The 22,961-nt window shown below is 34.7% G+C and overlaps 2 protein-coding genes across 3 annotated transcripts; both read right to left on the reverse strand.

Annotated features, from left to right (window-relative positions):
- Window positions 1-362: 362 nt before the first annotated feature.
- Window positions 363-1,096, reverse strand: LOC107827407 (dirigent protein 5-like). The gene has a single exon (XM_016654542.2). It carries the CDS (start codon window positions 998-1,000, stop codon window positions 458-460), a length of 543 nt encoding a protein of 180 aa, XP_016510028.1. The 5' UTR covers window positions 1,001-1,096; the 3' UTR covers window positions 363-457.
- A 2,049-nt stretch (window positions 1,097-3,145) lies between these two features.
- On the reverse strand, window positions 3,146-10,743 carry LOC107827408 (cation/H(+) antiporter 18-like). Of its 2 annotated transcripts, none has more exons than XM_016654544.2 (4): window positions 10,413-10,743; window positions 8,165-8,366; window positions 4,711-5,712; window positions 3,146-4,585 (listed from the first exon to the last, which is right to left on the reverse strand). In XM_016654544.2, exons 2-4 carry the CDS (start codon window positions 8,357-8,359, stop codon window positions 3,371-3,373), a joined length of 2,412 nt encoding a protein of 803 aa, XP_016510030.1. In that variant the 5' UTR covers window positions 8,360-8,366; window positions 10,413-10,743; the 3' UTR covers window positions 3,146-3,370. The 2 variants fall into 2 exon arrangements, with proteins under 2 accessions (XP_016510030.1, XP_016510029.1); XM_016654543.2 differs by having other exon boundaries at window positions 8,165-8,427; window positions 10,413-10,713.
- Between the last annotated feature and the right edge of the window lie 12,218 nt (window positions 10,744-22,961).

Raw genomic sequence — 22,961 nt, forward strand, 5'->3', positions numbered from 1 at the left:
TATTGAAGATATAGTTTTTTAGAAAAAAAAAAAAAAAAAAACCTAAGTTAAGTTTACCTATCACATTCTATTTTTCTGTACATCTGAAGGCAAGTACCTCAACTTCAATTCAATTTTATTTTACGAATTGTTTTTGTTTTGTTTTTTTTCTTTATCTTTAGTCTCTTTGAGAATATATGTGTATTTCTTTTGATTCCCGAGGAGAATACTGTACCAGGTCTTCTCAATATTAAAAATTTCACATTTTAAGCAGGCTTAAATATAGATATCCTTCCTTATTATAACTACTTGACAACGTCGCAGAAAAGAAAAAAGAAAAAGAACACAAACACAGTGATCTCTAGTCTATAATAATGCTAGTATATATCTAATAGTATAATTTATAATTCAGTAACTTAAAAAGATAAATTTTGAACTCATTAGCTTCAAATTCTAACACCGCTTGAGTATATATCTATTAGCATTCGTACAACTTAATATCCATTTTTAGACGAAAATAACCCAACCCTTCAACAGCATCAGTACTAAACGTAACAACACCTCTAGCCATGAAGAAATCTCCTGTCCCTCCAACTATAGAAAGATCCCTAGTTTTCTCCCCTATAATATCTGCTCCCATAATACTTAACGTACCATTATACTCACTAGAATTAAACACCAATGTATAAGCAAACCATGCATTATAAGTAGTCTTCATATCATATAAATAAAACCCTTGAGCTCGTGCCACGGGCGTTGACACCAATTTCTGATCTACTGTTATTGGATCGTCGAAAACAACTAACATTCCAAAGTTGAAATCGCTTATGACATTTGGAGGGTTTGAAACATTTGCAGAGGTCGCATTCGCAGTATTTGTAACGTTGAAGAGGATGTCGTGGTAATAGAGAACGAATCGTTTGCAAGGTTTTTCGGGTTTTAGGGTTTTAAAATTGGCTATGAGGAAACATGAGGAAGAAAGTATAATGGAAAGGATCTTGAAATAAGAAGATTTTTCCATGGTTTATAAGTTTAATGGCTTTTTTCGTTGAGAAATTGAAGTGATTTTTTCGAGTTATATAGGGCAAAAGACTCATGTTACTGTTATATATTATTTAGTACGGCGTGAATTCAGTGATCAAAGAATATACCTTAATAGCTTAGTACTAAATTTGGAGAAAATGTTTATCTGCTTGTTTCAATAGTTGTACAGGGTTGAAGACAAAGTTAAGTTGCACGAACTCCATTTTTTAATCTTGTACAGAAAGATTGACCATTCGACTTGTCTTATTTAGTGTTTCATACTTTAAAATCTTACAGATATAGCAATAAATTTTGTACGCTTTTAACAAATAAGACAAAGCTGCCAAGCTGATTATTACACAAACTTTAAAAATTGGGAGGATTTTTTTTTTTTTTTTTGGTCTCAAAGTTTTATGGGAAGTTATATATTTGGCCGGTTGACAAAAAATAATTACATTTGCTAGCCAATATACAAAATATATATATATATTGATTATGCATAAAATATGAATAAATTTTGTATGTTATATATTAATATACAAAAGATATACATTTTGCGGGCTATTATTTTTTATAAAGGCTACACTATATTCTTTTCCCAAGTTTTATCCTTTTGCTAAAGGAGTAGTATCATAAGATTTGGGCCGACAAGTGAAACAAAGTTGGGCCGAGAAACCAGGCCCATATCTTATCAGACTGTCATCATCAAAATGGATTGGAAGTGGAAATTAATTCTTTATTGATTCATAGTGTGGTTAACCAATCAAAATTTAAGGAAATGCACAACTCAATGAATAAAGAGTTCCCACTTCAAATCAAAAGGTCAACAATGAGCAAGAGAGAGTTATCGGTTGTAAAGGGATGAAAAAGCTTTTTCTTCTTTTGATTTCAACCTAATTTGTAGCTTCGAATAGAATAGTAGGCAAAAAGTCCTAAAGATAGTAACGTCCGGTCATAGGCGGATCCAGGATTTAAACTTTATGGGTTCAGCTTTAAAGATTTTAAACATTGAACCCATTATATTTTTAAAGTTATGGGTTCAAATCTATTATTTTTGCAATTTTAATGAATTTTTTCATATAAATTTCTACTCAGCGTCTGAATGTTATGGGTTGAATTGAACCCACAACTACCACACTACATCCGCGTACAATGCATCCCCGTTCACGCAGGGTCTGAGAAAGGACAGTACCCCAGCATTATTGGTTACTTCCATGGCTCGAACACGTGACCTATAGGTCACACGAAAATAATTTTACCGTTGTTCCAAGGGTCCCTTCAAAGAGTCCAAAAGAAAAGAGAAAGATTGTTGTATGTTGATGCTCAGTGAAAGAATAAGCTAACGATGTATCATCAGAATATTAAGAACAGAATGGAATGAGTAAAAATGATTCACTACATTTCCTAGACAACCTTATGTAACACTCACTATTGTCACAACCTGATATATTGAAACATCTGCAAAAGCAACAGTGTAGATAACAATACTATAGTCAATAGCTTCATCATTAAAACAGCCAGAAAAATGTAGTGTCTACAATTATCTAGGTTTATAGAAGTATATGGTGGATAAATGTTATCATTCCTCTTAGAATTATTAATCAGATTATAAAGATTCAAATCTCATGACCTTCATAAGTAAACCCCTTGTTTATAGGCCAACAAGCAAACAACTGCCATAGAAGGGACAACATATATTCATACTTTTACATCATCTATAATTTCTGTATGCCATAGCAGAATACGACTGTAGTTGCAACAAAATGATAAAATGGCAGTCTAGTGCACAAAGCATCCCGCATTCATGCAAGGTCTGGGGAATGGCCGCACCTGTAGGGGTGTGGCCTACCCTAATGCAAGCATTCGTGGCTGCTTCCAAGGGTATTCAAACTTGAAAGAAAGTGAAAAAATTTCTCCGACAAATGTTATTCAATATATATTATATACCTCTAAAACCTAATATATTACCTATGTATACAGTGTAATTTTTCGACGAAGAGTGGTCAATTGACCACCCTTAGGACAATGTGGCTTCGCCCCTGCTTCCACGGCTCGAACTCGTGACCTATACGTCACACGGAGACAACTTTACCGTTTCTCCGAGGCTCCCCTTCAACAAAATGATAAAAGGTGATAATTCTAATTAGGCAACGAAGTTAAACAATTGATACAAATGCCAATTAACAAAAAACTTCAAGAGTTTGCAGTTTTACAAATAATAGAGCAGAAGGAAAAACAAGGGAAAGGAGTACATGTATATAAGCCTTGAGTGCCAGTAATGTATCTTTCTTAGTTGGTAATTCATTCTTGATCTATTACTGTACATTAAACACTTAATAACCTTGATGAATTGCTAGCAAATCGACGTTTATTCTGAATTATAATCACCGTCTGTTGACTCTCCTTCTTCCTTCAAAGAACTGAGTGATTCTCGAGGTAACTGGCTGCGATACTGCTGCACCACCAACACTGACGCTGTCGTTGAAAATTCTGGTGATGTCAATAAGTTCCCTAAAGATCCCAATTCTGGGCAGTCACTTCTTTTATCCAAAGCTAGAACTAATTGTCCCTCGGGCATTCTGCCAACCAGAAACAGATTGCAGCGATTGTATTCACGGATTGCTTCTATAGTCCCTCGAGCATCTTTCACCGTCCTCTCCTCAAATTTGATCGAGCCATCCATTGAAGATTTGTGCTTCACATCAGCAAGGTACTCTTCATCCTCGGATCGAGCCTCGGGGGTAGAGTTGTCGTTCATTTCAATCTTGACACTGCTCCCAGTAACCTCAGGGTCCACTGTGAACCGAACCACCACCAAACTGATCCCCGGGTGCTCAGCGATACGCACACCGTAAGCTAGCGCTTCGCGATCATCATGTCCACCGAAAAACAAGACGGTTATCGAAAAGTCAACATTACTTGAAGGTATATGAGAAGCTCCACCGAGACCACGGTCTACTAATATGCCAACCGAACATGGTGCATGCTGAAGAACTCTCCTGTTCACATGCCTAAGATCACCTCGGGTTGTTTCCAAATGTCCATCAAGTCTCGGGTGCTTATGAAATGGGAGAATTATCATTGCAACCCTTTTTCTCTCAGCACTAGTCACTATGTCCTCATGCATGCTGTTCATAGGAGAGATTGCAGTAGTCGGTCGAATAGACACCTTACTAAGATGCTGGAAAGTCTCAAAAGCTACAACAATTTGATTTGAATCTTGTACCTGTTCGGTGTTCCAAAAGGGCAGCCCATTCTTTTTAGCCTTGTGGACCATCAGAATTGCAGAGGACCTTTCCGAAAGCTCCGTGAGGTGCATCGCATAGACACGAAGTCCTTCCCTCTTCTCAATACCCCGAGAAACCTCAATGAGATTGAGCATTGTAGGAATGTTTCTTGTGCTGTGGAAACAGGTCAAGATTCGGAGCTGTTTACTCGTGTTTTTCCTCTCTATTGTTCTGTGCTTGTATGCTGTCACGGCTAATTTAGCTGGCTTATATACTGATATCACTATAGGCGTCGTGATGAATGTTGTGAAGAGAGCCATCAACACCATGATGGCAAATGTTTGATCATTAAGTACCTGCAAAACCGATCATCAGTCAAAAACGATACAAAACTATAAGTAAAAAAAGGGCAGCCCGGTGCACAACAAAACTATAAGTAGTAAATCTAAAATAAAGGAAGTGTTATCAAGCTGAAGCTTACTCCTCTATCTTTGCCAATGTTGAGAACAATGAGCTCCACCAAACCTTTAGTGTTCATCAAAAAACCGAGAGTTACAGCCTCTTGGACCGGCAATTTGCACAATAGTGAGACCACAATAGTGCCAACAATCTTTCCAAAACATGCCGTAACTATGACAAGAACAAGAAGACCCCATGATTGAGCTCCTTGAATAGTGGCTATGTTCGTTTTCAATCCACTAGACACAAAGTAGAGAGGAAGAAATAGACCAGAGACAAGATCCTCGACTTTTTCCACTAGAGCACCCGCAAAAGGTCCCTCCTTTGGGACAAGAACACCGAGCACAAAAGCTCCGAACAGGGCATGAATGCCAATTGTGTCAGTCACAAATCCTGCAGCCAAAACAGCTGCCAATGTAGCGCACACATATTTTTCGTCCACTGGCTCACCCTCAGAACAACGTCTCGCCATCCATTTGAATATAAGAGGAGCGATGAGTATGCATAGTAGCACAAAACCAGTCCCACACAAAAGGACCCACAACGAAATAAGAGGAGAACGACCAACACCTGAGAGGGCAATAGCTAAAGCGAGTAGAATCCATGCGGCCACATCATTGACTGCTGCAGCAGACATAGCCATTCGACCAACATCAGTTGTTAAAAGCTTGAGTTCAGCTAAAATACGAGCCAAAACGGGGAAGGCAGTAATAGAAAGGGCAACTCCCATGAAGATCAGAAAAGGGCCTTGGTTTACTCCTTGAGAAATAGTTGCCCGGAGAACAATGGATGTCCCGATTCCTAATGCAAAAGGAACACTGATTCCTGCTAGGGCAATGCTTAGAGCTTTCTTTCCAGTCCGACGAAGGGACTTTGGATCTAGCTCCAGTCCAACGAGGAAAAGAAAGAAGAGGAGGCCAAAATTGGCTAAGGTATCTAGCACTGTAAGACTCTTCGGTGGAAATATAGCTTGCAGATACTTCTCGTTGCGGCCTAGAGCAGATGGACCAAGTAGAACCCCTCCCTAACAAAATAAAAATTCAGATCAGATCAATTTCTTGCACTAACAAATAGCAATCAATTTCATAATTGGATGTTCTTATGGGGCTTGCCGTAGCACAATTTCATTCAAAGATTCGTCCATGATATCACAAAACAATAATAAGAATATTCAACCACAATAAATTGTTTAGACACATCACTACATGTATCCAAGAGAGTTATCTCTACTACATGCATTGAAAAGTTCTACTTAAGTCCTTTGCATTATGATGGTAATTGGTTTACTCCTTCCATTCTCAAACTTTGATCAAATCAGTGGCAGACCACAGAAAAGTTCATCAAAAAAAAAAAAGGGCAGCCCGGTGCACTAAGCTTCCGCTATGCGCGGGGTCCGGAGAGGGCCGAACCACATGGGTCTATTGTATGCAGTTTTACCCTGCATTTCTGCAAGAGGTTGTTTCTACGGCTCGAACCCCTGACCTCCTGGTCACATGACATCAACTTTACTAGTTATGCCAAGGCTTCCCTTCAAAAGTTCATCGAAAATTCTTCATAATTTTTTCATTGTGATGTTAAATAACTGGTCAACTTCTACATCAAGATTACATCAAATTGGAGGCTCACAGATGAATCTAGTCAAATTAGATTCCAATAGAAACTTAGAATTATGATCTCAGACAATTTCCAATTTTCCTGGAACAAATGTTCCTTATAGGTTGGTTTTTGACTGCCAGCTTTAACCAATAACAGCATATCAAATGCTTTATGATTAGTTAAAGTCATCATATTTGATTCCTAGTACACATTTAAGCAAAGGCTTGCTTTACTGGCAAGCTGTTGAGAGAAAAATAATAGGGAACCATGTGTTTTGACTTGATCTAAAGCATAAATTAACAAAAGCAACAAGAATGCTGAACTTTCAAGATATCAATATAAATATACTTTATCAAAAAACATAGCAATATACAAAATATATAACACCAATCATCTTATCCCACAATGTTTCCTAGAAGAGGGCAACTATAAACTCACTGGAGAAAATTGTGAAACACCAAGTGAAACTCACAAAATATCAAAATATATCCAAGTCTTGGTGGACAGAGTTAGCGGTATCTGTGGTGTAAGGCACTAAGGCGGAGGTAATATATAGTCAACTAAATCCACCATTTTCAACATATAGTACAAATATATATGTGAAAAATTACTAAAATTTCAAAAAATATTAAATCTTTAGACTCGTTATTTTAAAAGTTTAAGGGGTTCAATTGTAAGAATTTAATCTGTCAAATTTAACTCTTGAATCCGTCTCTGAGTAACTAATGGATTAGTCAAGGTGTGCGCACAATGAGAGAATCACGACTTTCACTAAGTGAATTCAAAATATAAAGAAGTAAACATACAGGAAGCCAAGAAGATTCAACATATAGCATATACACTAAAAAAATGACTTATCTATACAGTACAATTTTTCGACGAAGTGGTGTAAATTGACTCCCATTGGACAATGGTAGCTAGGGGTGGCAGTGAATATTCGAAAACCGACTAAACCGACCGAACCGTACCGCACCGAACCGATTTTTAGGTTTCTTTTAAAGAAACCGTAGGTTTTTAAATAAATCTATTACAACACCGATAATTAGTGTAAGTTTTTTATTTTATGAAAATAAACCGAAAAAATACCGAACCGTACCGAATAAATTTACATGTGAAAAATATATTTATATAGTAAGTTTAAAAATAATAATGCATTAAATTTTTCTTTGGGTCTTGGAATTATGAAAATTGTTGCAAGCCAACAAGTAATTAAACTCAAAATACTAATTCCTAAAACCTATTATGCTACTTCTACTTAAACTAAGTTATTTCAAGTATCTTCATTAGCAAGACACAAAGTATTCTAGCGATTATGAGTAACAAACTACAATATATTGAATATGTCTCCTTTCATATAATTTAGATTTATCTTTTTGAATATTTAATCTTCTATAGACTTTATTGTTGAATCCTACCTTGGTTAATATCTTTTCACTCGTGTGATTTATATTTTCTTTGCCTTTTGCTTGGTTTCTTTTACGTTGTTGTAGAATAGTTGATGAATCTATACTCTAACCATCTTTCATTTTTTTTTAAATTCATCACCCTTTAAATAGTAAAAATGTCTAGAGAGTTTTGCTAAGTCCTATAAAAGAACACATGTTATTGCATTTTACTTTTACTGGTGAATTTTACATGATATTTAAAAAAATACCGAAAATTAACCGAACCGTACCGATACCGATATGATTCGAACGGTTTCGAAAAGTCTAATTTTGATTATAACCGAAAAATTGGTATGGTACAAATTTTATAAAATAACTGGCTGAACTGAACCATTGACACCCCTAATGTTAGCTCCGCCACAAGCTGACCCAAACAACACCATTATAAAAACAAGAAAGAAAATACTAACATAAAGTCAGAGAAAGAATACTTACAACAATCTCAGCAATGACACGAGGTTGTCTCAATGGCCGAAGAAGATAGGCAAGAACACGAGTGAGTACAAGTACTAAACATATCTGAACAATGGCAAGAGGAAGTGCATAATCCAATGGATTATCCCCTTGAAATACACCATTAGATGTAGCTTTCATTGGTGTTGGACATTTCACCGTTACGTTTGAAGCCATATTTTGCCTAAAATTAAACAACCCCAGTTGATCAAAAACACCAAAATCTTAAAAACTTCTTTCAATATCTGCAAATTATGAACATATTCAAAATCAAACCATAGTAAGACGTAGGGTCTTTTACACATTTGGGAACTTTAAGATTTAGATATAGATGGAATGTTGTCCTAGTATGAGTCAAATTTAGAACAGGATTAGAACCTAATCCTATTATGACTGGGCAATTAATCCAAATTTAATTTTGATTAAGTCACTAGATCAGCGGAAAAGGTAAACTCCGCACCCCTTGTTAATTTTGTCACCTTCTTTTATTTTTCTTCCTATTTTTCTTTTTTAGACCCTAGCTCGAGTATGTGTGCTTGGAAAATTTATTGATAGAGCCTATAGTTTGGAGAGTCAAATACATTTAATTTGTTTTTCTTTCCCGAGTAAAATATGTTTATTTTAATTTGGATAATATTATAAAAAGTAAAAAGATTTAAGTTAAATACTACTCCCTCCGTTCACTTTTACTTGACACGTTTTGATTTTTCGCGTCCCTTAAGAAATAATAAATGAAGTGCATAATTTGTCATGATACCCATATTAATTGATGCATATTTTATTGGATTTGAAAAAATGATTTGAAATGAGTAATAAATATTGTGGGTATAACAGAATTTTTTTTTTATCTTCTCTTGATATGTGTAAAGTGACAAGTAAAAAAAAAAATTTATTTTTAATATACCTGCCAAGTAAAAGTGAACGGAGGGAGTACTAACTAATAGTGTAAAATTTCATACTTTCAGTACAGTTTAATTTTCTGTAGTTGGTTAGTTACTATTCCAGTGCAAAATTATCATTTTGTCCTAGAAAGATTGAGAATCAAATAATATAGTTAACACATCATATTTGTACAAATTTGACAATTTTATAGCAGGTTATCTACTATTTTTATCAGTACAAAAATATCATTTCGTCCCAAAAGATTGAGAATCAAATGGAGTTAACACATCATATTCGTAAAAAAATGACAATTGAAGTTCTTGGAAACTAGATTTACGCAATTACAAAAATAAATAAGATTATAAAACATTTCTTTATAGCTAAGAATATTTTTTTAAAATATAGTTAAAGAAAAGTACTTATTATTGGCCCTAACGGTGCCAGAAGAAGCAATTAGTACTTACTCTGTCTCAAAAAGAACAAAGGAGTTTTAGACTACAAGATTAAATTATTTAGTTTTCAGTCTCAATTTGAGCATTAATTTGTAATTTTTTTAAAAACAAAAATTTACAGAATTAGTTGTAAATAAAAAAATATTATACATTAATTTGAAAAAATATTCCTAGATAATATTCCTACGTATATATAGTGTTACCATCAAAGATTATGGTGGGATGGTATCCTTCCATCCTTATGTCTTGCATTTGAGTCCTAAATATAATATTGTCCTCGGTAGAAAGCACTTTACCCCAAAATAAAACTTTTTCGCACAAAATTGAAATAGTAAGGCCCTAATTAATATTGGACACCAAATGAAAAATTAAAAAAACTATATAATGTAGAACGGAGTTTTAAAAAAAAAAACTAATGGTGTCACCGCATCACATTAAACACTTAATTTGGCTTCTAGCGTATAATATAAGATGCTGGTGGATGATGGCAGAACCAACTCCCCTAAGTTTGAAGTCTCTGCTCCTCCAATTAAATGTGTTTATTAACTAATGCTCAAAATCTGCAAAGTTGCAGACTCACATACTATCACCTTATACGTGTCTTCATTTTTTCTCTTGAATCACATACCTTACCTTTGCCACCTTAATTACCCTATTTTGTTTTTACCATGCACCTCAACTAATTTTATAAAACCTGCTATTTCACACTGAAATTAAATATCCTTATGAAATGTTGATTTTCTCACATTTAATTTGTTTAAGCGTTGATAGACAGAGTTATCAAATACTATAATAATAAAGTAGTCGAGGTGCATGCAAACTGGCGTGACAAGAATTCTAGAACAGTTATGGGTATGAAGATAAGTAGCGAATTAAAAAGAGAAATTAAGAGAGACCTGAATTTTGATGAATCCGTCACCCGTATTATTAGTGCAGCATTATATTCTTGGCCAATTTTTAGAGAAGAAAAAAACCTAAGTTTGTGGATTAAACCTTTTGTTGTTTAAGGAGGATAACAAGAAGATACTGAAGGAGAAGGGGGAAAGGAAAAGAAAACAGGTAGTAATAAGGAACCAAACAAAGAGAAGAGAAAAAGGGGTTGTGTTATGACTTTTGGAGAAAGAGGTCTCTTGTCTTACTCTCATCTTCCACTAATACTACTGTTATTTATACCAATTTTGTGCTCAAGTGACACCAGGGATAGATCCACTATACTTGAACTATATAGGGAAAAATTTTAATGTAAGAAGTAGAATGTATTTATAAAGAAAATCATTAAGATTTTTTCTGCACAATTTAAGTTAAAATTTTAAAATATGTCTCTAAGTGTAACAAAGTAAGTGGTTTTAGAATAACTTAAATATATTACCTATAATGCATTAAAGATATCAGATATTATATGCAACCGTAGCAAGAAAATTTGGATATATATTAAAGTTTTTTTCTTTTGGTAGGAGAGTTGGAGTGAGTGTAGGGGTTGGGGCGGGGGGTAGAATCCTTGAATCTAAGATACTATATCTAAAAGGGAAACTTTTTAAAAGTATAAGTGGTGGATTAAGATAGAAGAAGTTTCATGGCTGGCAATTTGTTAGAAAGAAAAGCAAGCTGCATGTTTTTGCCAGTCGGTCTCAAGAGCACGTGTAGTAGACTTCTGAGTTGTAAATTAAAACAGTAAGGCCATTCAAAATTTGAAATTTATGATTTTTTATATTGGCTACAAGTTAATACTATAACAATAATTAAATTTACAATCAAATATTTATAAATATAATAAATAAATAAAATTATTAGGTTCACGTAAACTCAAAACCGACCCTCTAAATCTGCTAGAAAAACTTGTTAACTAGCCCTAACTACATATATGATAGTAATAAAGATCACATTATGCCTGTGGACAATCTTCAGTAAGTTTCAGCCATATTTTTTAACATAGCCCCCTTCACATCCCAACAGTATCCACTTGTGTTGCCTTTAATCTTACATTTATAAAAAGCACTCAATAATTAATTAAGAGAAGAAACTGAATTCGGTTCCAAGTATACTACTCTCAAATCTCAAGCATAAGAGCTTTTATCAAAATTAGTCATCTTTAAACGTCTCACTTAATCTAAGAGTAGATCTAAAAAATGTAACTAATAAACGACTCCTTGATTTTTTAAAACATTATATATTCTGAAACAAATTCTTTCCAAAATTTTCACATGAGAAAGTATTTACCCGTACCTGATGTACGTTTGCACCAATAAACTTCATAACACATAAATTATATATGAAGTCCTCTGTCAATAAACTATAAATATATATTCTTTAAAGTGGAGTTATGAACTGAGAGGCCATTGCTATCATTCAAGAGACTAAAGGTTTTGAGGGAATATGAGAGACATGAGTTGTTGAGGTTTTATTTTTAAGATGTAATATTCTTAAAATGAGGGTGAATGGGAAATGGAGGAAAAATGAAATTTTGAGTAAAATTTTAAGTTTCCCCCTCTTAACAATGAGACATTGTCCCATATTGGAAGTGGAAGACATTTTTGATGGGTATATATATAATTGCTCTTCTTGTAGCTCTTAAAGAGTTAAGAAGAAAGCAAGCCTCGCGCCGTCGTCGTCGTCGCTCGCTCGGCTCGGCTTCGGCTTCGGCTTCGGCTTCGGCTTCGGCTTGATTGATTAATTTTTTGGACCAAATTTATTTGTTAATAGTAAATATTAACGTAAGATTATCCGTATTTGTAAACGGATATTTTTCAATCCGTGTATTGATAATTTGGCAGCCGGATAATGGTCTTCCCACCATGAAGTGCTTGCTCCACAAATATGAAGTGCTTGCTCCACAAATATGTAATGCTTGATCCACCATGAAGGGTGGACGTTTGGTCTTGCACTCCTTCTTGGCTGCTATATATATGAGCAGCAAATGTTGAAGAAATAAAAAACTCAACATACAATTCGCTCAACAAATTGGCTATACATTGCACTCCTTCCTCTCAGAACTTCCATACGTTTTTCTGAGTATATACTCCTTCGTTCTGCATTGTTTTTTAACTTCAAACAAAGCAACTGTAAGTGTGATTTGCTACCGAACTTTGTGTTCGCCGAAACACTGGGGTTTGAAGTACCGCTACACCAGTGTGTTATTCGTTCTATCCTGGGAGGAAATAATTCATTACCTTGGGTACTAGGAGGGGATTAAATTCCTTAAGGAAACACTGTGAATTCAGTGGGCTCGAATTTATTATTATTGTTTCATTACGTTAACTTATATTTTGCAGAATTAATATTTACAAATACAGCAATATTGACCGGGAATAACAATCTTAAGGAATTTAATATTTATTTCTGTACTTGTGTTATTCTTATTATTCTGCAAACTAAAACCTTTGTGGTTTGTGTACTCCCGTTTTGGAGAGTTAAGCCTTCGTGGCATTTTGTTGGATATTAAAATCTACGTGATTTTTACTCCAGTTTGAAAACGTGTATTAAACGTTTGTTTGTGTCATTTTTTTACATAAAAGATGATGACTGAAAACGAAAACCAAGCTGTTCCGATGGCGACTGCCAACGCAACGACAAGCCGAACACCGGCGTTGGCACCGGCAGAAAAACCCGGAAAATTTTCCGGGATTGATTTCAAACGCTGGCAGCAGAAGATGTTCTTCTACTTAACTACGTTATGTCTACAGAAGTTCATCAAGGAAGATGTTCCTGATCTGCCGGATAAAACTCCAGATAATGAACGCTTTCTCGTGATTGAAGCGTGGAAGCATTCTGATTTTTTATGCAAGAATTATATTCTTAGCGGACTGGATGATAATCTGTATAATGTATACAGTAGCATGGAGACATCCAAAGAATTGTGGAATGCGCTTGAAAAGAAATATAAGACTGAAGATGCCGGGATGAAGAAATTCGTTGCCGCAAAATTTCTGGACTACAAAATGATAGATAGCAAGTCTGTTATTACTCAAGTCCAGGAATTGCAAGTGATTATTCATGATCTACTTGCTGAAGGTCTTGTAATCAACGAAGCATTTCAAGTAGCAGCAATGATTGAGAAGTTGCCTCCGTTGTGGAAGGACTTCAAAAATTATTTTGAAACACAAACGAAAGGAAATGTCCCTTGAAGATCTCATTGTTCGGTTGAGAATCGAAGAGGACAATAAAGCTGCTGAAAGGAGAGGCCGTGGAAATTCAACAATAATGGGAGCAAATATTGTTGAAGCTAACAAAAAGAGGAAGAAGGCTTCTGGTCCGAAATACAACCCAAGTAAGAAGCGGTTCAGTGGAAACTGCTACAACTGTGGGAAAATCGAACATAAATCTACGGAGTGTCGTGCTCCGAAGAAAGACAAGAAAAGGGGTCAAGCAAACATGGTAGTAAACCATGATGATGTTGATAACTTGTGTGCCATGCTCTCTGAATGTAACTTGGTGGGAAATTCTAAACTGTGGTGGTTTGATTCAGGAGCCACTCGCCATGTTTGTGCAGTTAGAGAGGCTTTTGCTACCTATGCTCTTGCTGAACCCGGAGAGACAGTTTATATGGGAAATGCTTCAACAGCAAAAGTTGAAGGATATGGGAAGGTATTTCTAAAAATGACTTCTGGCAAGGTCATGAATTTGAACAATGTCCTTCATGTTCCCGAAATGAGAAAGAATTTAGTCTCTACTGGACTTCTTGTTAAGCACGGTTTTAAGTGCGTTTTTGTATCCAACAAGGTTGTAATTAGTAAGAATGAAATATTTGTGGGAAAAGGTTACTTCACCGAGGGCCTTTTCAACCTAAATATAATGGTTGTTGAAAATAATAATAATATTTCAGCTTCTTCTTACTTACTTGAGTCAAATGATTTATGGCACGTACGTTTGGGTCATGTCAATTATAAAACCTTGCGGAAAATGATTAACTTGGAAGTACTGCCCAAGTTTGAATGCGAAAAATCAAAATGTCAAACATGTGTGGAATCTAAGTATGTTAAACATCCTTATAAGTCAGTTGAAAGGAATTCAAATCCTTTAGACTTAATTCACACAGATATTTGTGACATGAAGTCAATACCATCTCGCGGTGGAAAGAAGTATTTCATAACTTTTATTGACGATGGTACTCAATATTGCTATGTTTACTTACTGAATAGTAAAGATGAAGCAATAGACGCATTCAGGCAATACAAAAATGAAGTTGAAACGCAACTTAACAAGAAAGTAAAAATGATAAGAAGTGATATGGGTGGTGAATATGAATCTCCTTTTGAAGAAATATGTTTAGAATATGGAATTATTCATCAAACAACAGCCCCTTACACGCCCCAATCTAATGGGATTGCGGAAAGAAAGAATCGCACATTAAAGGAGATGATGAATGCGTTGTTGATAAGTTCTGGTTTGCCACAGAACTTGTGGGGGGAAGCCATTCTTACGGCTAATCGAATATTAAATCGAGTGCCCCATAGCAAAACACAATCCATTCCTTATGAACAATGGAAAGGAAGGAAGCCCAACTTGAATTATTTTAAAGTGTGGGGGTGTTTGGCAAAAGTGCAAGTTCCTAAACCCAAAAGGATAAAGATAGGACCGAAAACCGTTGATTGTGTTTTCATAGGATATGCGACAAATAGTAAAGCATATCGATTTCTGGTTCATAAATCAGAAAATCCCGACATTCATAATAATACGGTTATAGAATCAGATAATGCTGAGTTTTTTGAAAATATATATCCGTATAAAAAGGAATGTGAGTCGTTTGGTGAAGGATCTAAACGACCTCGGGAAGAAACAAAAGAAAGTACATGTAATCAGGAGAATCCAAGACGTAGTAAACGTCAAAGAACGTCTACTTCATTTGGACCAGATTTTGTGACTTTCTTATTGGAGAATGAGCCTCAAACATTTAAAGAAGCTATGACTTCTTCGGAATCATTGTTTTGGAAAGAGGCAGTCAATAGTGAAATAGAATCCATATTGAACAACCATACATGGGAATTGGTTGATCTTCCTCCTGGAAATAAACCTTTGGGTTCTAAATGGATTTTTAAGAGAAAAATCAAAGATGATGGCACTATTGATAAATTCAAGGCAAGGCTCGTAGTCAAAGGGTATAGACAACGAGAAGGTCTAGACTACTTTGATACATACTCTCCAGTTACAAGAATTACGTCCATACGGATGTTAGTAGCATTAGCCGCAGTGTATGGTCTTGAAATTCATCAAATGGATGTTAAGACGGCCTTCTTAAATGGAGAGTTGGAGGAAGAAATTTACATGGAACAACCTGAAGGGTTTGTGATTCCAGGTAAAGAAAAGAAGGTATGTAGACTTGTTAAGTCTCTTTACGGACTAAAACAAGCACCCAAACAATGGCATGCGAAATTTGACCAAACAATGTTGTCAAATGGTTTTAAGATAAATGAATGTGATAAATGCGTGTACATTAAAAATGTTCCAAATCACATAGTCATTGTTTGCCTATATGTGGATGATATGTTGATAATGAGTAATGACATTGCCAACATAAATGCTACTAAGCGTATGCTCAATAGCAAGTTTGATATGAAAGACTTGGGAGTTGCTGATTTAATTCTGGGAATTAAGATCAATAAGACTCCTCAAGGTCTGGCATTGTCACAATCTCATTATATTAAGACAGTACTTGAAAAATTCAAGCACTTGGGCTTTAAAGTTGCAAAGACTCCAATTGACGTGAATCTTGCATTAGCAAAGAACAAAGGCCAAAGCATATCACAATTGGATTATGCTCGTATATTGGGATGCTTAATGTATATCATGAATTGTACACGACCAGACATAGCTTGTGCTATAAGTAAACTGAGTCGATATACGAGCAATCCAGGCCAATCTCATTGGATGGCAATGAAACGAGTTTTGGGATATTTAGAACATACCCAGAACTTTGAATTGCACTACAGTAATTTCCCTGCGGTGATTGAGGGATACTGTGATGCAAATTGGATCACCGGTTCAACTGATTCTAAGTCCACGAGTGGATATGTATTCACTATTGGTGGAGGAGCGGTATCTTGGAAGTCGTCCAAACAAACATGTATTGCCCGCTCTACAATGGAGGCTGAATTCATAGCCTTAGATAAAGCCGGTGAAGAAGTTGAATGGCTCCGGAATTTCTTGGAAGACATTCCATTTTGGCCCAAACCGTTGGCACCAATATGCATACATTGTGATAGTCAATCGGCAATTGGAAGGGCTGGGAGCGTCATGTATAACGGTAAATCTCGTCATATACGACGAAGACATAAAACCGTTAGGCAATTACTCTCTAGAGGAATTATCACAATTGACTATGTAAAGTCAAGTGATAATGTGTCGGATCCACTTACAAAAGGCCTAACTAGAGAGGTAGTTGAGAAATCATCAAGGGGAATGGGGCTATGGCCGAGAACAAGTCATTGTGGCGGTAACTCTACCTAGAAGACTGGAGATCCCAAGATCTAGGTTCAAAGAGATCAAACAAAGTCATTAATGACGGTTCAACATTGTCAAATAAAATTTTAGTCCATTCTCGTGATGAGACAATGTTCAGTACCAAGGATAAAGCATTAAGGCTTTTTAATGATTTCTAAATTTGATACGGGGTATATCAAATAGTGTATCTACAGGATGACACGTTTAGGAATCACCTATTTAAGTATGAAGTGTGAGCCGCTTCAAGGAGAACTTTGTAAGGCCAGTTCTCTATGCACTTATGAAACCAGGCGGTGTTCATGGCTGAAACGAACACAACAATGAGAACCAAAGACGGTTAAGGGTTGATTGTGTGACTTATGGTTGTCTAGGTATACACCAAAGATCGACGGTTCAAAGATATCAAATCTACCGATTGACCGAGTATATCCGACATAAGTTTACTACGGAAAGTTCAAAGGGAAACCTACTTATCCAGATGCAATTAATCCTTGCTTGTAAATCACACAGTTTTTCATGCATACTTCCGTGATATAGCCATTCCCCATTCATGTGGGGGATTGTTGAGGTTTTATTTTTAAGATGTAATATTCTTAAAATGAGGGTGAATGGGAAATGGAGGGAAAATGAAATTTTGAGTAAAATTTTAAGTTTCCCCCTCTTAACAATGAGACATTGTCCCATATTGGAAGTGGAAGACATTTTTGGTGGGTATATATATAATTGCTCTTCTTGTAGCTCTTAAAGAGTTAAGAAGAAAGCAAGCCTCGCGCCGTCGTCGTCGTCGCTCGCTCGACTCGGCTTCGGCTACGGCTACGGCTTCGGCTTCGGCTTCGGCTTCGGCTTCGGCTTCGGCTTCGGCTTCGGCTTCGGCTTCGGATTCGGATTCGGATTCGGATTCGGATTCGGATTTGGATTTGGATTTGGATTTGGATTTGGTCAAATGATCGATTGATTGATTAATTTTTTGGACCAAATTTATTTGTTAATAGTAAATATTAACGTAAGATTATCCGTATTTGTAAACGGATATTTTTCAATCCGTGTATTGATAATTTGGCAGCCGGATAATGGTCTTCCCACCATGAAGTGCTTGCTCCATAAATATGAAGTGCTTGCTCCACAAATATGTAATGCTTGATCCACCATGAAGGGTGGACGTTTGGTCTTGCACTCCTTCTTGGCTGCTATATATATGAGCAGCAAATGTTGAAGAAATAAAAAACTCAACATACAATTCGCTCAACAAATTGGCTATACATTGCACTCCTTCCTCTCAGAACTTCCATACGTTTTTCTGAGTATATACTCCTTCGTTCTGCATTGTTTTTTAACTTCAAACAAAGCAACTGTAAGTGTGATTTGCTACCGAACTTTGTGTTCGCCGAAACACTAGGGTTTGAAGTACCGCTACACCAGTGTGTTATTCGTTCTATCCTGGGAGGAAATAATCCATTACCTTGGGTACTAGGAGGGGATTAAATTCCTTAAGGAAATACTGTGAATTCAGTGGGCTCGAATTTATTATTATTGTTTCATTACGTTAACTTATATTTTGCAGAATTAATATTTACAAATACAACAATATTGACCGGGAATAACATGAGTTTTGTAGGAGAACAAAATCGCATTTGGTAAATGGACATATAAATCGCAATAGAAATGCGACATATAAAATGCGATAGGATCAATATAATGCGACTTATGAAATAAGGCGCAACAATTGCGAGTTATAAATTGCATTTGACAAATGCTGCTTATAAATCGCATTTGAAAAATGCGATGTACAAATGGGACTTATAATGCCATATCATAAATGCCACTTATAAAACTCATTTGTTAAATGCTACTTATCGCATTGATCAAATCGACATATCCTCCTACTTTTGTTTAATTTGTATTATCAGTTAGATTCAGATATTTTGTTAGTTATGCGATAAAGATTCAGATATTCTGTAGTTATGCGACAAATCCACAATCTTAGCATCTGTCTCATACTATTTTACTTTTACTTTTTAGTCTTATGAATTTGCAGTTTCGCACTTATTACATCTTCTGTTGTCTGAAAATAGATAATTAATCCTCTTCCAGAAATTAACAAAAAGAGAATAAGAAAAATGTTCATGATTAAACAATGGCAGTACTTCAAAAGATAAGAAATATTCATAGTACCAGAAAAGATATCTTCAACTGAAAAATGTCAAAGTAGATATCCCAACTTGAAGTGTGATTAACACCATGCGTACGTGTTAATTGTTTAAAACTTTAATTAGAGTGAAAATTATATAGTTAGCACAAGCATAAAATGAATTAATACGTTTCCATCGATAAGTCAATTCTTGAACAAAAGGTAATTAAACATGTGATTTTCCAGAAGGAAAGCCATCAAAAAGGGCAAAGAGAGACACCTGTTTGTTCAGGTGTTCCGGCCCTGCACTTTAATTATTAAAATAGAAAATTAAAAAGAAGAATAGATATTGCTTACGAATTCAAATTTCTTTTTACACATCATGCAAATAGTTAAATAAGTTGTTATATTTCTTCTTTTGCACACTAAATGCTGCAATACAATATAAGTATATGAGATATTATTTCTTATCTAAATATGATAGAAAAGACCTGGCTGTCACAGAAGCGGAGTTAGGATTTGAAACTTATGGGTTCGATATTCTAGTTTTTTAAGTTATTAGTTCTAATTAAATAATTTGTATATAATTTAATAAATTTCTTAAGACAAATATAGAATTTGGATCAAGCTGCAGGGTTCAGCCGAACTCACGACTGAAAGACTAGCTCCGCCCCCTAGTCAGTCATCCTACGTATTATGATTTAAGTTATATACATTGATAGCGTAGAAAAGAAAATTAATACAACTGTTGTTTATGGGTGATTGTTTGTCTTTTAATTTCTTCTACTTTTTTTGAATTAGCGATAGTTCATGCTCGAGTTTCTAATGAATTCTAACAAAAGAAATAAAGGTAGATAAAAATTGAAAGACAAGAATTTTAATCCCTCTTCTTTTTGTCAACCAAATCTTCCTTTTTAAGTTCTCGGTAATTTAAGCTTTTTCTAAAGTGATGGTCTGACTATATCACTACGTAATAAATATAAACTTGTAGTTTCATGTGCATGCAAATGGATAGGTCCGTGATTCTTTTTTATTTCTTCTTTTGTTTTTTCAATTATATTGCCTGAAGTTATAATCCTGTGACTACAACCATAAATTGCCTTTTGACTATCCAAATTGTGGAAATTGCTCAATTTTCCACCCATCACATTATCAACAAACAAACAAGCAAGATAACACTTCAAACCCCATTGCCCCCAAAACAAAAAATGTCAAAATAACCTTTCTACCTTATAGTGAGATGTCTGGAAGTTTACTCCCTCCGTTTTAATATATTTGTCTTAGTTTGACTTGTCACAAAGTCTAATAAAGAGAAAAAGACTTTTGAAACATTAGTGTGATTATAAACTTATGATCTTAAACAAGTCATAATATTTTGTGTGGCTATAAAAGTTTCTTATTAAGGAAATATTGGAATGTCTTAATCTTTTTTTAAACGGACTAATAAGAAAATAGTCCCAATCTTTTTGAAATTGAGAGAGTAGAACGAAATTACAGGATAATTATGATTACAAATAAATTATAACAATAACTTCCTCACTTAATCATAGAATTATTGTTCATCAAATAAATGTTGGGTTTCCAAAGGGTTAGAGCTTATGTTAATATAATAAAAGTTAACAAATCAAGAAAAGGAAGAATTAATTGTGCTTTGTGTTTTGATCTTCTAACACCACGTTTTGATTTCAACCTTTTACTAAAAATTTCAATTAGAGCTTGCTAATAGCACTAAATAGGAGAGGAATTAGTACAATACCCAAACACACGATCTTTTTCACAAACTCTTCTCTTTCATTTTCCTCTACTCTGAGCTAACACGAGATGTTGTACCAAATTATTGTGAAGCCCATTAGTTTATGGGTCTAAAGCCTGTTAGGTCCAAAAATCAAGTAAATGGGTCTCACTCTTTCAGTTTTGCCGCTTTCTTACTCTCGCAATTTTATTTATTTATTAATTCATGTAAGATTATCATTGCAATATATATTTATGCACCACGAGGTAATAACTAAAAACCAACACCTTTTAACATGCTAATAGTGTATTACTATTCTCGTAACATTAATCACTTTACAGGAATTTAGAGGTGTCTAGGGAAGTATAAAGTAGAATTAGATTTTCTTGGAAATGGTCCATTAAAGAGAACGAACGGCCCAAAATTCTATTGTGGTTCAGTTGAGTCTACGGAATTAGGCCCAACTGGAATATATGTATAATTTATGTATTAAATGTGTATAATTATGTATAATTTATGTATATGGCTAAAAAAAAGTAAACAATTAATATGGCTGACTAATTGTGTAAAAATCCCTAATTCATTCACATCCATTTGATGAAATTTCAAAGTTAGAGCAATCGTGAATTTTGGAATTTGATCTTTTAAAGATATGCCAAGAGAGTTCTTGAGTTGCATAATGGTCTTACTGAATCCTTAAGATTACAAATTATTAGAATGAGTGAGAATAAAGGATGTCGTGATTTGACTTGCAAGAGCCAAATTAATGACGGTTCAATGTATTCAACGCTTCCGTCTATGTGAATTTTGCGAAGAAAGCGACTATTTTCGATAAACACTCGACTCAAGAAAAGCATGAAAAGAAAATACGGTAGTAGAGAAGCCATGAAAAATAAACAGTAATAGCAACAAGATAATAAGAAAATTGAAACAAAAAAGAATAACATGTAATAATAGAAATCTAAAAATAAGAAAATATGAGAATAATACTAATATTAATAATACGAAAAGAAAGACATTCAAGGATGCCCATTTGAGTACGCATTATTCAAGAAATACATATGATTCATATAAATCGACCTCATTTAATATTAAAATGATTTTATTGATTAAGGTGGAAATTAATTGGACATGTGATTTTAAGATAAGTCACACAAATCCAAAAACATGATGAAGAAATCGAATTTATAGGTGGTATAAAGGGATTGGTTACACATGTTGAGACCAAAATAAATTAGAACCCAGCGCTATATATAGGAAAAGTTAAGCCATCAATAGTGGCTCTGCAGTTTTCTCCACTGCTCTATTCATTAATTCTACTCTTATAAAACATGATCTTTTCATTCCCTTTTTCTTTTGATTTCAACCGTTGTTTTTGCTCTATATACTATTCTAGCTTATTTTATGTGTTTTTGTACCTAACAAAGCAAAAACATGTACGTTATTTTACTTCCGACATATTCATGCCGAATATTCACCTACCCACCCCCATTGAATTAACAAAAGAAATAATCAATGGTCTAATTATTTCCTTCACAAATTTATTATCAATTTGGAAGGGGGAGGGACATAATACAACTACAACCTAACTTGTACGAGATTCAACAATCGGAGTTACTAGTGTAGATGGCCTTGCCAGCTTAGTGCGGAAGAGCGTAAAGTAAAAGTTAATTGCGAGTTTATAAGCTTGATGAATGTAAAGCGCATCGATCATAGGAGTACTCTAAGATATAAACCAGAACAACAAACAGAGGCGGATCCACGATTCGAAGGTTGCGGGTGTCACTATATTATGCATACATATACATGCCAGTAGCTACAAAGACAGATTAGGAATAATGGGTCGGTTCGATTAGTTTTTGGTTAATTTGAATAGGCCTTTCATTCACAAAGCAAATAAATTCGATTTTAGTTCAAATTATTAACGCTTAATTTAAACACATTCTAAATAAAAATGCAAAAGAAAAATAACATTTCATGAAAGAGCGTCTCCAATATAAATATTTGCTTAAAGGGTACCTTAACTACACTATATTCTTTGTTTGACTAGATTAATTTACTTGTATTGTTCTTTGTTTATTTTTTCATCTTAATTGTTGAGTTATATGACAATTATTTTCAAAGAAAAACCTTCAACATTCAACATATGAT

Source organism: Nicotiana tabacum, chromosome 23, assembly GCF_000715075.1.
Source record: "Nicotiana tabacum cultivar K326 chromosome 23, ASM71507v2, whole genome shotgun sequence".
Classification (NCBI taxonomy): domain Eukaryota; kingdom Viridiplantae; phylum Streptophyta; class Magnoliopsida; order Solanales; family Solanaceae; genus Nicotiana; species Nicotiana tabacum.

Excerpts from the sequence above, each read along its gene's own strand:
- LOC107827407 (XM_016654542.2), bottom strand. The coding sequence starts at position 1,000 with ATGGAAAAATCTTCTTATTTCAAGATCCTTTCCATTATACTTTCTTCC.
- LOC107827408 (XM_016654544.2), bottom strand. The coding sequence starts at position 8,359 with ATGGCTTCAAACGTAACGGTGAAATGTCCAACACCAATGAAAGCTACA. Across the intron at positions 5,713-8,164 it reads GTGTCATTGCTGAGATTGTT|GGAGGGGTTCTACTTGGTCC; the intron begins GTAAGTATTCTT and ends TTATTTTGTTAG. Across the intron at positions 4,586-4,710 it reads ACATTGGCAAAGATAGAGGA|GTACTTAATGATCAAACATT; the intron begins GTAAGCTTCAGC and ends TCGGTTTTGCAG.